At 44.5% G+C, this 14806-nt stretch overlaps 1 protein-coding gene across 1 annotated transcript in view; it reads left to right on the top strand.

The window, feature by feature from the left end:
- Window positions 1-10510: 10510 nt before the first annotated feature.
- Window positions 10511-14806, top strand: part of FBXL17 (F-box and leucine rich repeat protein 17) — a 494196-nt gene continuing 489900 nt past the window's right edge. The window contains exon 1 of the mRNA XM_027869182.1: window positions 10511-11543. Coding sequence (XP_027724983.1) covers window positions 10533-11543 — 1011 coding nt within the window. The 5' untranslated portion in view covers window positions 10511-10532. The remainder of the gene's footprint in view (window positions 11544-14806) is intronic.

Raw genomic sequence — 14806 nt, 5'->3', positions numbered from 1 at the left:
TCTTTCCTCCCTTTCCATTGGATTGTGAGTTTCTTGTGGGTAGAGACAGTCTTTTGACTTGTTTCATTTTTTCCCAGTGCTTAGCACAGTGGCTAGCGTAATAAATGTTTATAGACTGACTACTGATATTGGTTTGTTATCTACAATTCTTTTCAGTATAATGGAGCTCCTTGTTTATCACTTAATGTTGAAACTTTATCTTGTTCTCGTCCCCCTAACTACCTCTTACCCCAGCTAATACAGTAAGTTTATAAGTAGCTAGCATAAGGTAACAATAGCAGTGTCACAATAAAAATCCAAGATGAAGGGAAACTGAGGCACAAAGTTCCAGGCATGATCATTTTATTAGTAAGATTACCAGTTGCCAATGAAGTGAGACTATAAAGCCCCTCTGTGGCCAGGGATACACCTGACAGTCAGAGAACCTTTTTATACATTTGGTTACACAGCATCCAGTGATGCAAACTAAACTGAGACTATGATTGGTCTGTATCAGAGATTAAGGGTGGGCTAACATTTGGCAAAATCATGCTGACTTGCAAAGTCCATGGTAAGTGGAAAACACAGTCAATATCCTCCAGAAAATCCTGCTCTGTGACCAGCAGAGCACCAGCAAAGCATTATGCTAATGAACTAACCCATAAGTATTGATGATAACTTTCAGATGATGTGGATATGTTAATGAACTAAGGCTAAGGTGGCATGTATAAGGGTTATGCCCCACCCAAACTCTATAAAATGGGACCCCAAACTCTTGTTCCCCAAACACTTTTTCACCTGCTGTGGGTCTATGGTTCCTGAGTGCTCCTAACTCTGATCCACAGCTACATGACTTTATGTTTGTCTCCCTCCCCATTCTCTTCCCCACTGCTGCCTCTTTCCCTCCACCACCCCATTCCCTGTCCCCATGCTCTCTGCCTCTGTACTCCCTGATCTGGTTATCTCTGTATTCTCTGTGCCTTATTATGAAAGCATGATTGAAGCACTATTCCCTTCTCACTGTCATTGTGGTCTTTTCCAGTGAGTATCCAAAGAACTGGGTGTACCTGCCCCCTTTTACTCAAAGGGACCCCATTGTGGTTCCTATTTTGTTTGCAAACTGGTAGCAGTAGGACTGAGACTCTGCTTATAGCCACCTCTATGAGCAAGGCACAAAGACTTCACTGGTAGAAAGGGTGCACAGATGAACTTCATGTTCCCTCCCAGGAGAATTTTGCCCTTATCTGGGTCACAATAAATCAGTAATTCTATAAATTAATGATTCACATAGGCCCCCTCCTCCTGAATACTCTGTTTTGTTCTCTTTATGTCTTTTTTTTTAAAGTATTTCTTATAAGCAACAGATCATGGGATTTTATCTTCTTATATAATGTGACTTTTATTCATTTTTTTGGATTGCTTAATCCATTCACATTTAAAGTCATGAATTAGGTTTTTATTTTCTTCTGTTTGTCTCTGATATTAGGTTCAGTATATAATGCCCCATACTTATCTCTCCACCATCATCTCCACCTGACTTCTGCCCTCATCCTTATCTTCTCGTACATATTTAGAAAGAAGTCTCTTAATGGTCTCTGTGCTATCACTACAGTGATTGTTGTTGCTGTCCTTGGTTGCTACTTTTGTTCACCCCTTCTGCATTTCTATTGTCTGGGGTTTTCATGAAGCATATAATCTCTTCAGGTCTGGTTTTCGTTCTAGGAATATTTCAAATGTTTCTTTATTATTGAACATTCATCTTTTTCATTTATACCTAAACTCAGATTTGCAGAGTAGTTCACCTTGGGCCACAGGCTAATCATCTTTACTCTTCAGAACACATTATTCCATGCTCTCCTACATTTTCTATTGAGTATAGAATGGTCTTGAGTTATCTGAATTTCCTTTCCTTTGTATTTGCAGGTCTTCTAGCTGCTTGCTGAATGTGTTTTTCTCAACGAAATTGTTAAATTTAACCCCACATATCTTAAGAGTTCACAACTTTGGTGTTTTTTGTTCTTTCTAGAAGTGACATAGTAATTTTTTTGATCGGCACTTTGTTTCCTGTGTTAAGAAGCTCTGGGCAGCTTTCTTGCTTTAGTTCTTGCATTTTGCTTTTCAAGTTTGGTGACTTGTGTTATGAGAGAACAATCTATAATTCTTAAATTGTTTCTATGTCTCCTTGTCTTCTGAGATCAGTATTTCTTTTATGGAGGATGTTTTCTTTTAATGTTATTGCTTTTTCCTTCCTTTCTTCCTGATTGCCCTTCACTTTCATGTATTTGTATGCTCAATCTGTTTTTTCTCTCTTTTGCTTTGTTGTTGAGACCTGCCACTATGGATTCAAGTTTTTCTATTCTGCCAATTATTTTTGATGGGCCGGTCATTAGTTCTGCTCTCACAATTTTCATTTCTCTTTTAAACCACTTAGGAACAGCATGTTGTGGTCCCACGATCTTCTCAAAATCTACTGGGTCTTCTGCCTCAACAGCTGTTGAACAATTTTCCTTTGTTTTGCAGTATTGATAGATACCAGAACTGATTTCCTAGATATGGAGGCCATTCCTTCTGGCATTGTCTTCCTTATTACTTTATCTGCTTACGCTCGAGGCCTTTGAGTTTTCTTCTTCCTGCAACCTTAAGTAATTTTGGTCTTTTCTCCCCCTTATTTTCCCCTATTGCTTACTTTCTGATTCTTTCCTCTCTGATCCTCTTGGTTTCCTTGGGGACTAGAAGTCAAAATTTCTCAGCCTCTTTTCATGCTGAGCTTTCATGGTTTACTACTCCAGGTCTGTACCTCAAGTGACTTTTTGGGGAACAGAACTGTCCTCAGCTGGATGCTAGGCCCTTTCCCTAAAGTTTAGTAGTATGTCACAAGGACCCCTTTTCTCTACTCCTCCTCCCCAGTGTCCTGCCTAATTCCTTCCATTTTTCAGACCTCTCTGGTCCAGCAATAATGAATGTTGCCATACTGCTATCTTAGTCTCAGCAAATTTCTGCAGTTTGGAGTTTGACTCTCCATAGCACTGAGAGGAGGCAGGGGTCAGGGCATAGAGTTGAACTCTAATACAAGCCCGAACATGGGTCCTGTCCTTCTACAGAGCTTGGTTGCAAGATGGAACACTACCACAATGCTGGCTATCTGAGCCTCAGCAAATTTCCACAGTTTCAAATATGGATCTCCCCAGCACTGGAAAGAGCTGTTGATGGTGGGAATGTTGCATTCTGCTGCAAGCCTGTGGGCCTGGTTTACTTGTGTCTCCTTGGGCAATGGGGGAAGAGGGTGCTGAATGAACTTGAGTTATCCAGTTCTTAGAGATTTTACTTTCTTCGGGTTCTTGGCATCCAGGGCCATGGAAATAGCTGAAATTATTTTATTTCTATTTTGGAGAGCTCTGAGAGGTCATGAGGATCACAGAATATACCTAGTCCTTTATCTTGTTGGTCATGCAATGGCTCTCCCAACAAAAGTGTGACAAACCTTCCCTGCTGTTTACATACTTTGCCCATTCCTGTCACTGTAAGGCCTATCTCTTCATCTCTCCATTTTTATTGATAACGGAACTGTTAAGTACATGTGAACAGCAGGGAAGTTTTGTCACCCTTTTATTGGGAGATGTTATTAGCTTATTAAATGATGGGACCCCCCTTTTCCCCAAGCCCCTTCACTGGGAATCTAGGTGCCAAGCACAGGAGAATGAGCAATAGGTCCAGGAAGAATCAAAGGACAAGTCAATTCAATTCAATAAGCAAGTAAGAAATTCAGGTCAATTTGTACTTTACTTCAAGGCTAAGATCTCGGAGTATTGTAAGATTCAGAGACAAGAGAGTTGATGAGATAGAAGGATGAGTAAAAGCCAAAGAAGAGCTCTAGCAGACAATGTTTAAACAATTACAATCAGCAGAAATTGTAACAAACACGTAGGCAGAGAAGTTAAAAGTCGACAATAATAGGAAACAATAATAAACAGAACATAAACTTGTTGAGGGCAGGGATTATTCAACTTTGTTGCCTTCTAGTGTCTGATGATAAATGTTTGATGAATGAACGAATGGTAAAAACTCATAACCATTAGACTACAACTCAAATGTAAGGTCTTTGAGAACAGGATTTGTACTTTACTATTTTTGAAGTTCAAGTACCTAGTATGGCACAATTAATGTGTAGCCAATGAATATATATGATTATGTCAATAAGATAGGTGTAAAGTTAAAGAGGGAAGAACAAACCTTATTCACCCTAAGAGCATCACTGGGTTTTTCCATCTGACTTATAGCTGAAACTTCCTGTATGTTGTCTTCCCTTTTTAGAAAGTGAGCACCTTAGATCAGAAACTATCTTGCTATTCTATTTGTATTTCCAGTTATTAGCATAGTACTTTAGACCTAATAATCACTTGAATGATTTTTCATTCATTCATTCACTTATTCATTCATCTGTGGATCCTTAAACACTGTGAGTCAAGAGCATCCTTGTGCAACACTAAACAACAAGAACTACTCAGGAGAGATGTTTTCCTGGATACGAAAAAAAAAGGGCACTATTTTTCCTTGAAAAGATTTTTGAGGGGATTGCAATTACCCCCATGACTATGTGTGAGTAAAGAGAGCAGTGGCCTGAGTGCAGGTACAGTAATAAAGTGCCAAGGTTGTCAGATCCCAAGTGGAAAGACTGCTAATTTTGGAACAGGAAGACCTGAGTTCAAGTCCCATTTTTGACACTCCTTATGCAACCATAGGCAAATTACATGGCCTTCTTGGGCCTCAATTTCCTCATTCATAAAATGAGAAGTCTGGCAGATATGGTTCCTGAAGTCTCTTTTCAGTCATAGATTTCAATCAACAGTTATTAAGTGCCTACTACGTGTCAGGCAATGTGCTAAGGACCAGGGATATAAAAAGAGGCAAAAGCCAGGCTTTGCCCTCCAGGAGCTACAATCTAACAGGGGAGACAACATATAAACAAATTGGTATGAAGCAAACTACATATAGGATAAGCAGAAAATAATTAACAGAGAGAAGGCACTAGAATTAAGAGGGGTTGGGTAAGGCTTCTTGGAAAAGGTGGATTTAGTTGGGACTTTAAGGAAGCTAGGGGGCAACTAGGTTGCACAGCAGATGGAGTGCCAGGCCTGGAGTCTGGAAGATTCATCTTCCTGACTTCAAATGTGACCTCAGACACTTACTAGCTGTGTGACACTGGGCAAGTCACTTAACCCTGTTGCCTGTTTCCTCATCTGTACTCTGAGCTGGAGAAGGAAATGGCAAACCATTCCAGTATCTTTGCCAAAAAAAACCCCAATAGGGGCACAAAGCACTGGATACAACTGAAAAAAAATGACTGAACAACAAAAAAGGAAGCCAGGGAGGTCAGCAGGTAGAGATGAGGAGGGAAAGCATTCCAGGCCCGAAGAATCACAGATCTATGGTGCTGTAGTCCCTTTGGTGCTACAAAATGAAACTACAGTCATGTGCATTACCCTGTTGCTACTTAACAGGGGCATTATTTGAGTTAGCAGGAATTTTCTGATCCCAATCCAAATATGGGGTGAGAAATAGAGTGTAATGGGTAGAGATAAATAGCTAACATTTATATATGGTTTTCGTGTTTACTAAGTACTTTATGAATATTACCTCATTTGATCCTTACAACCACCCTGGGAATTATTTATAATGTAACTATTAAAAGGTGTTGTTATCCCCATTTGACATATAGTAAGACTGAGAGAGGTTAATTGATTTGTTTGTGGTCACAAAGCTAGTAAGTAAATGAGGTCACATTTGAACTCGGTCTTTCTGACTCTATGCTCAGTACTCTACTCACTGTACCACTTAGCTGTCTAGATTAGAGATCTAGTCTTAGAAAAAGGAAGACATAAATTTATGACCTGCCACTAACACATCTATTGCTTGGCCCTAGGCAAAATCACTTACCCTCTCTACGTGCCAGCCAACTTCCTAACACTTGTCAACCAGACGGAACTGGCCTCTCACCTGTGGATGGCTGTAGCAGAACAAGAGTAGGCCAGATAGGAGAGCCAGGATTCAAATAGAAGTTTAATTTCAAAGTGAGGGAAACAGATAACAGGGAGGCAAATTAAACATGTGCTGGATCCCCATCCCTAGTGGGAGGGACCTGCTTTAGTGTAGGCAGATCTCAGGACTCATACCTATGTCGAGGCAGTGAGCTGTAGCCCTGACAATGAGGGGAAACAGCAACAATGAGACAAGTTTGAAGGGCTTCGTGACCAGAACATGGATACAGCAGGTGCTTGTCCGAGCTCAGAGAACACCTGGTGCTGGTTAAAGCAATACAATCATTATATGAAAAAAAAAATCTGGAATTTTGCTGTGGTTGAGATCATCCAGAGGGTGCTTGCAAAGGATTTTTGTTATGCCAAGCTCAGGGCCCAGCTTGCTTGCTGGACCTTAGCTCTGGAAAAACAGGGTGTCTCTTAATATCTCGACACACCATAAACTGCAGGACAGTTGATAATCTTAACTGAAAGACATTTCCTCACTGGGACTTCCCTACAATAACAGTTTTCAAATTTTCTGTACTTTTAAAAATTGAGGATTCCCAGAAAGTTTTTGTGTGGGTTATATTTATTAATAATAACTGTATTAGAAACGAAAATAACTGAGTATTATTATGAAAATTGTTTTGATCTCAAGGTCCCCCTAAAAAGGTTTCATTTCTAGACCATACTTTGAGAACCACCACTCTACACAAGGCAATTGACAGTACTCGGATGTGTCCACGTTAGTATACCCTTTCACTCCTGAGGGTGCTGCTAGGGCACTTCTACACCCAGCTGCTTTGTTGCTTTTCTGCTGAACTGCATCCATATGCTGCCAACAGTCTCTGCTTCTTCTCTAAAGGGACTGGTGTAGAGTGACGGTTCAAATCCAAAGCTGGGCAAGTCATTTAACTCTGATTGACTCAGTTTCCCCATCTGTAAAGTGAGGAGTTGGACAGGAACTGGATTTGAAATGCCTACAGGACATCCTGGTGGAAATGTCTGGGAGGCAACTGGTAATTCCTAACTAGAATTTAGAAAAAGAGATTAGACTTCATATATTGGCTTGGAGGCATTTCAAAGCCAGTTCAGACGATTCCAATTTGAGCCAAGCCCCTGAGAGGGTGAGTGTTGTTGCTTAGTCACATCTGACTCTTTATGAGCCCATTTTGGGGTTTTCTTGGGCAAGACTTGCCCAGAGTTGGATAGGAACTCAATTCCTTCTGACTCCAGGGCCAGTGTTTTATCCACTGCACCACCTAGGTGCCTCAAGTAAGGGGAAGAATTTATTTTTCTTCCTCCTCCTTCCCACTATGTCTTCAGAAACTGGACTAGGAGGATCCATACATCCAGCTAGGTACAACAGTCACCTAAGGAAAAGCAGTTTCAAGGAGTGTGACTCCTGATAGCAGAAAGAAGTGGCTACAAAGGAAAAGAGACTTGGAGCCCAACAGAGAGCTATCCCTATGAGTTTATAATGTGGAGAGCACTTGAAGTATAGAGAAATACTCAAAAACTATATAAGGTTTAAAGACAAGGCAATCTTATTATAGAATAACATTTATATTATCACATTAAATTTGGCAAAGAGCTTTTCCTCCATTTTCTCATTTAAGCCTTGTACCAAGCCTGTAAGGTAGGTACTACTGGTATTATTATCTCCATTTAAGAGATAAGGAAATTGAGGGTATAAGAGGTTTAGTTTACCCAATGTCACACACTTCATAAGGGTCAGAGGTAGTGATAAGGTTCTACAGAATGAACTGGTTTATTTTGTGTCATTGTATAACATGTTCCTTGATTTGTAGGCTAGTGCTGTAAAGAACCACAAAGAAGAGGGTCAAGGATGTGTGGTACTCCATCAGATAATATGTAAATTAAAAAATATTTCACATTTTGCTTTGGAGATTTGAGTAATGAACTACTGGCACAGTATCATCCATTCAAATACTTTTCTACAATTTAATACCACTGTCATTTTGTACAGTACTATGGAATAAATGATGTTGAAGATGGGGAAAGTTAAAAGTAAACAAAATTCCTGATATTAAACAGTAAAATGAAGGTTGTAAGACTAGAAATAAAGCACTTTAATCATATATTGTCATGTGACATTTCCCATTATTTCTCTTGTTATTTTATAGTCTCTCAAATGGAACTGTAAATGCTATTCTAAGACCCTCTTCTGTACTTCTTTATATCTCTTCACTTCAATGCTTATGAAAACGGAAGCTAATTTTAATTATTTCATAAAATATTAAGCAAACAGGTCCAACTGCACAGTTCTGGTAGTTTTATCTTATTGAACTAAGTTTGGTATAAGAGTCAACAGCTTTCTATGGCTTTGTCATCAACAAATCCTAAGAATGTGATTTAAATTTCAAAGTATGAAAGTATTATATACAATAGTTAAATAAAAAACATGACTTGTTTAATAGAGATGATGCTGACAAAATCGTTACCAATAAAACTTCTAGAGAAGAAAGAAATGCATTGTCAGGCAAGTCTTTACAACCAAGGCATCCTGGTGTTAAGGAAGCCTTGCATTTGAATCTTACCTCAGATATTTAATAGCTGTATTACCCCAGGTAAATCACTCAACCCTTCATGTTTCTTCATCTGTAAGATGAAGGTGTTGGACCCAATGAGCTAAACCTATAAACCTGTTATCCAAGATATTAATTCACAAATAGGTCATTTGGAAAACATTTTTGAATTACATACTGTTAGCTTTATAAAACACAATTTCTGAAATGTACAAATGATATTTTAGAATCATAGATCTAGTACTGTAAAAGGCCATCTATTCTAACCCTATAACTTTACAGAGGAGGAAACTGATTCCTAGGGAGGTTAAGTTACTTGCCCAATGGGGTTACAGAATTATCAAGTTACAAAACTGGAGCTTGAAGAATTCAGTATTTAAAAGAAGCCTGCATTGACTCCTTTTGTAAAGGAAGGAAATACTAAAACGTATCTGTGATCTCTTCAATGCGGGTATTCCCTTCAATGATGCAAACTGTGAGCCAACCACACCTGCCAATCCATGACCTTCCATAAACTTGACCCAAGGGACTTTTTTAGATTTGCCTCGACCTACTGAGGATACCAGTGGAGTACATGGACTATTCATTGGTTAAGTCTACTCCAACACAGCATATGAATAACTCTCAATTGAGTATTATTACAACAAAGTACCTTTTTCAACATGAGAAAAGTGGTTTGTCATGAAAATCATGTTTTTGAGAGGACTTTGTAAATTTCTTTCCCAAGGAAAAGTGTTCATGAAACCCAGCAGGAAAAAAAAATTGTAACACAACAACCCAGTGAGTTAAGTAAAATAATGTTTTTATTCAAGTTTAAAAGACTTGAATTGTTTTTTTAATAGAAGGGGGTCTGAAAATAATAAAGGCATGCTAAAGCTACTGATAAATAAGTTACTTAAAAATTAAGGCCAAATTTACCATGAATTTTATTTGTATTTTAATGTTTAGCTATATATGGTAGACAGCTGATTTTCTGAGGCATCTTCATGCAAACAGGAAATATTTTAAAAAGCAAATGTATCTCTATATTAAGCAAAACAGAAAAATTTGGTGGCTGATTGGATAGAAAGTAAGCCTCAGGAACCAGCACAGCCTAAGTTCAAATTCCACCTCTGACTGAGCAGCAACTCTCAAGAGTTCAAGCTGCAGAAAAGGGCCTTGCACAGGTGGAGGGAGGGCCCAGCACATGCCTATGTACGTGCAAATACACACCGCATATCCACGACAGAATAGTCTTAAATCCCGCTCAGACCGACTTCTGGCTTTTGGTTGCCCAGGGCTTACTCTAATTGGGGGCCTTGACCTTCTTTCCTTGCAAAATTGGGACCAAAGTCCACCTGTAACCCACCCGTTCTTGCACCGGCAACCGGAGGTCAAGGTACTGTGATGAGGCAAGTCCACATCCCGCCATTTGCTCGGTGAAGTCTCTTCCCAGCCTGGGAGATAAAGGAGTGTGGCTCCAATCTCTGCCAAATCCCACGATAAAGCGGCAGACCAAGGCGCGGAGTCCCCCGGACACCCGGCCGGCCAGGTGGGCTCCGTCGGGACGCCCCGCGGCGCAGGCCCCGCCCCTCCCCTCCCCCCTCCCGGTGCCAGCTGCTCCGGTAGCGTCGGAGCCGCGGTCACGGGCGCGCGCACCGGATGCTCTTCGGTTAAAATGGCCGGAGACGGAGCTCGCTGCTCCTCCCCCCTCGGCCGGGCCGCCCCACAGGCGGACTGAGCCAGATCCTCCGACAGTTAGGCCCCGGCGCCGGCTCGGTCCTCCCCCACCCTCCCCCCGCTCACCTGGCTCCCTGGCCGCGGAATGAAGCCCCCGGCTCGCGCCGGGGCCGCCCGCAGCTGACATCTGCTCCCGGGCCAGGCCGTGAACGAGCAACGAGTGTGCGTGTGTGCGCGCGTGTCTGGCTGTCGCGGCCGGCGGGGGGAGGGCTCTCGCCTCTCCCTTCTTCCCCCCTCTGCGCCTTGCTCCTTCGTCGGGGCCTTCTATATGGGCCACCTCCTCTCGAAGGTGCCGCGTAACCGTCACAGCCAGAGGGGCCCCCGGTGCTGCTGCTGCTGGTGCCGCCGCCGGCGCCACCGCCACCTCCTCCGGCTGCCCCGCTTGCCCCCGGCCAAGGCTCCCCCGCTGCCCTCGCCCTCCCCTTCGCCGCCGCCCCGGAGCTGGGACTGTTTGCTCCGCGGGCCCTGCATGCTCTGCTTCATCGTGCACAGCCCCAGCACGCCCGCCCCTGCCGCGGCCGCCGGCCTAGAAGAGGAGCCGCAGCTGCCGCGGGACCGGGACCGGGCCTACGCCGCCGCCGCCTCGCAGCACCTGGCGCACCGCAGGGCGGCCGAGGACTGCGCCGCCGCCGCCCGCCACTTCCTGCTGTCGTCGGCCGCGGCCGCCGGCTCCTCGCCGTCCGTGGCCTGCTGCAGGGAGCTGGGCCTGGCCGCCGCCGCGGCCGCCGCCGCCTGGGAGCAGCAGCAGGGCAGGAGTCTCTTCTTCCCCGGCGTGGGGCCCATCCGCTTCCTGGGGCCGCCGCCGCCTCCTTTCCAACTCTTCCGGGGGCAGCCGGCGGCCGAGCCCCCCACCCTGCCCGAGATGGTGTGTAAGCGGAAGGGGGCCGGGGTCCCCGCGTGCACCCCCTGCAAACAGCCCCGCTGCGGCGGCGGGGGCTGCGGGGGGGGAGGAGGCAAGGGGGGAGGCGGAGGCGGCGCGTCGCCACCCCGGCCCCCCGAGGCCGGCGGCTGCCAGAGCCCCGAGCAGCTCCCGCCGCCGCAGCTGTGCCCCTTGCCCGCGGCCTCGGGCTCCTCGGACTGTGCGGCCGCCGCGCTGCGGAGGGACCCCGTGGGCGACGGCCTCGGCGGCCCGGGGGCTGCCCCGGCGTCCGCCCCGCCGCGGCCAGAGGGCGGTGACCCGGACTCTCTGGACGCCCCCGACAACCCCAGCGACGGCTGCCGAGAGCCGCCCCCCGAGACCGCCGGCATCAATCAGCTGCCGCCCTCCATCCTGCTCAAGGTGGGTCTGGGCGAGAGGAGCGAGAGCGGCCCGAGCCCCCCCGCCCCCTGCGTCCCCGCCCCCGGGGCTGGCTCCGCGGCCCCTCCTCGGGCGGCGGGGGGCGGGCGGGGTCCGCGGGGGGGGGGGACTCAGCGGGGGGCGGGGAGGACGGGAACGGGAAACTGAGAGCTCCCTCGAGTCCTCCGAACGGGGACCCTCCCGGCCAATGGCTGTGTCGTGTCCAGGGGAGGAGAGGAAGATGTGTGTGACTTTGTTTTTCCAGAAAAATTACAACTTGAAAGGTATTCCATGCGGCAGATATTTACTAAGCCTTTGCTCTGTATGTTATTGGGGATACAAAGAGGAAAAAAAAAAGATCAAAACAGATAAGCTGCATGAAACGGCTCTTGCCCTCAAGGAGCTAACATTCTTCTGGGGCTTTGCAACAGGTACCCGGACAAGTCAATACCATAGGGAGTCTCGGGGGAAAAAGGAGACAAACCACTCTTGGAAAATCTATGGTGGGAATGAGAAAAAGGGGGAATGTTTAAAAAAGGAGGCAGCACCTGTGCTGAGCCTTGGAGGAAGATGAAGAGTCTGGAAGGTAGGGATGAGTATGACTTGGAAATTTTTCAGGTTACTGTTGCTAGGTGATAGAAACATCTGCCTCTTTAAAATCTCAAAGTCTGTGGTGATTTGGAGGGAAAGAGAAGGACTTAGAATTTTATCTTGTAAGTTTTGATTAACAACTCACAAGTTTACGTTTTTGTCATTGGTTGGTGACACACTTTAATAATATTGGCAAGGTTGTATTTACTTGTCTGCGCATATTCCCTTCCCCCCCAATTAATTTCAGCTGAGTATAATTTATGACTTTGAAATTAAGAACCTGAACTACAAATGATTATTTTGTAGTTATTGCAGACACACACACACACACACACACACACACACACAAATGCAAGTTATTAAATACAGTGTAGTTTTGGGGGGATAGCACTAGCAGTTGGCTTCCCGAAGAAGTCCTGTTAAGTGTTTATTAAGTGCCAAGCATTGTGCTAAATGCTGTGAATGCAAAAAAAGAAAGGCAAAAACAGTCTCTGCCCTCAAGGAGCTCACAGTCTCTTGAGGGGAGAAACTTGCAGACAACTATGTACAAACAAGTTGTATACAAGTTAAATTGGAGATAATCTCAGAAAGAAGGCACTAAATGTTGATGACCCAGGAGAGGCTTCTTGCTGAAGGATTTCAGCTGAGATTTAAAGGAAGCCAAGAGAAGGACATAAGGAGGGAGAGAATTCCAGGCATGGGGGTTGAGTGGGGGGAGGGTGCAGCCAGTGAAAATGCCACTGGAAGGTCCGGGAGTTGGTAGAGTAGGGGAGTCACATGCTCAGATTTGTGCTGTAGGAAGTTGCTTTGGCAGCAGTGTGTAGGATGGACTCCTATGGGGTGAAACTTGAGGCAGAGGCCAAGATGCTGTTGCAGTGATCCAGGTAAGAGATGATGTAGGCCTGAATTTAGGTGGTGGCTATGTGAGTGGAGAGAAGGGCTTAGATTTGAGAGATGTTGTGAAGATAGAAATGGCAAGATTCGGCAACTGGCTGGATACAGGCAGTGAGGGAAAGTGAAATTGCAAAGATGGTGGTACCTTTGACAAAATAAAATTTTGAAAAGAGAAGGGTTTAGGTAGAAAGATGAGTTCAGTTTTGTACATGTAAGTCTCTGTGATAACCCAGCTTGAAATGCCCAATAAGCAGTTTGCATACAGGAGGCACTGGACCTGGATATATATATCTGGAGTCATTCAAGTTGAGATGATAGTTAAACACAGGGGAGCTGAGGAGAGGTTACCAAGGAGAAGGGCAGAGTCTAAGATAAAACCTTAGGGATCACCCACAATTAGGGGGTATGATGTAATTGATAAATCAGCAAAGGAGTTTTAGGAGTAGCCAGATAGGTAGGAAGGAGGTAGACCAAGAGAGAGTACTGTTGCAAAATATCAGAGGCAAATCCAAGAAATTAGTGGGTTAGCAGTGTCAAGTTCTGCACTTGTAGAGTGGTTGGCCTTGGCAAGAAGAAGGGTCACCTTTTTGTCAGAGATTTGGGGAAAGAAAAAGAGAGTGAGGGTGATGTCAAGGGGTATTGAGACAAAAAGAATGGGAGATTGAGTTCATGTAATTGTCCTCAGTTTTCTCAGTAAAGTAAAAGGCTTGCTGAGAGAGGTTAGGAAGGAGAGTAGGTGTGGAAGGATTGAAGTGGTTTGGAATAGCTTTTGTGAGGAGATAGGGAATTAATTAGGGAGGAAGAAAAGGACAGTCTTGATGCAACTAGAGCCTATTTGACATTAGATAACCTTTTGAATTTCTATTGTATCCTCTCAACAAAGGTGAAAGACTTCCCTCCTTAGTTCCACAGCTGGTGAATAGGAGCAGAAGAGGTGACTAGGGCAGAGTTTTGTCAGAAGATGAGCAGGAAAAGGGGTTGAGCAATTCTAGAGCAAAGCCCTGTGCAGAGTTGAAACAGTTAATTTAATGACCTTGATCGGAAAGGGAGGAAAGTGAAGTCAGATCTGGGTTAATGTCCTGGAACAGTACCCAGGGCTGGAGGACTCAGAGGTAGTGATGAAGATGAAGAGTAGGTGTGGAGGAAGCAAGAGGCAAAGGGAGAGATGGAACAGCAGAGGAATGTTAGAGTTCTGATTAAGGAAGTGAAACACTTGTGGTTCACGGTGAAATCCAAGTATTATTCATGTGGGTGGCTGATGTGATGTGAAGGATAGGTTGAAGGATTTGAGGAGGTTGAAGACCTGGGAGATTAAGAAGTTTGAGGGAGCAACAGTGCAGATGTTGAAGATTACCAATGGAGAAGACAATGGTGAACTAGGTTTTTGAACTCTGAAAAAGGAAAGAAAATTACCTTCCTGTTGGGAAAACAACCTTTGCCATGATTGGGATTTTGTGTATTCTTGATTGAGTTGAGTGGACTTCAAAGGAGGAGTAGTTGCAGTGATGTTGGAAATGTCATTGGAGAGCAGAGTATTCTTACTCTCCCTTCAGGATTTGTTTGTAGGAGCATTGCTGCCAGTGGTGGAGAGAATGGCTAGGGTTTCAGTTTCATCGTTGCGAAGCCGGTGTGAGAGAAAGAGGTCCATGATAAAGGGAATTTTGTTCACTATCAAATGGGAATTCCAGAGGGTTTAGTAAAAGAAGGTGGCTAGGGTTGGAGTGGGGAGGGGTTGAGGAGAATGGGGATGAGAGAACAGGAGGTGAATTAGTGATAGATTG

This window comes from Vombatus ursinus, unplaced genomic scaffold (genome assembly GCF_900497805.2).
Source record: "Vombatus ursinus unplaced genomic scaffold, bare-nosed wombat genome assembly UNPS02014792.1, whole genome shotgun sequence".
Taxonomy (NCBI): domain Eukaryota; kingdom Metazoa; phylum Chordata; class Mammalia; order Diprotodontia; family Vombatidae; genus Vombatus; species Vombatus ursinus.
This window is presented reverse-complemented; position numbering and strand designations above follow the sequence as displayed.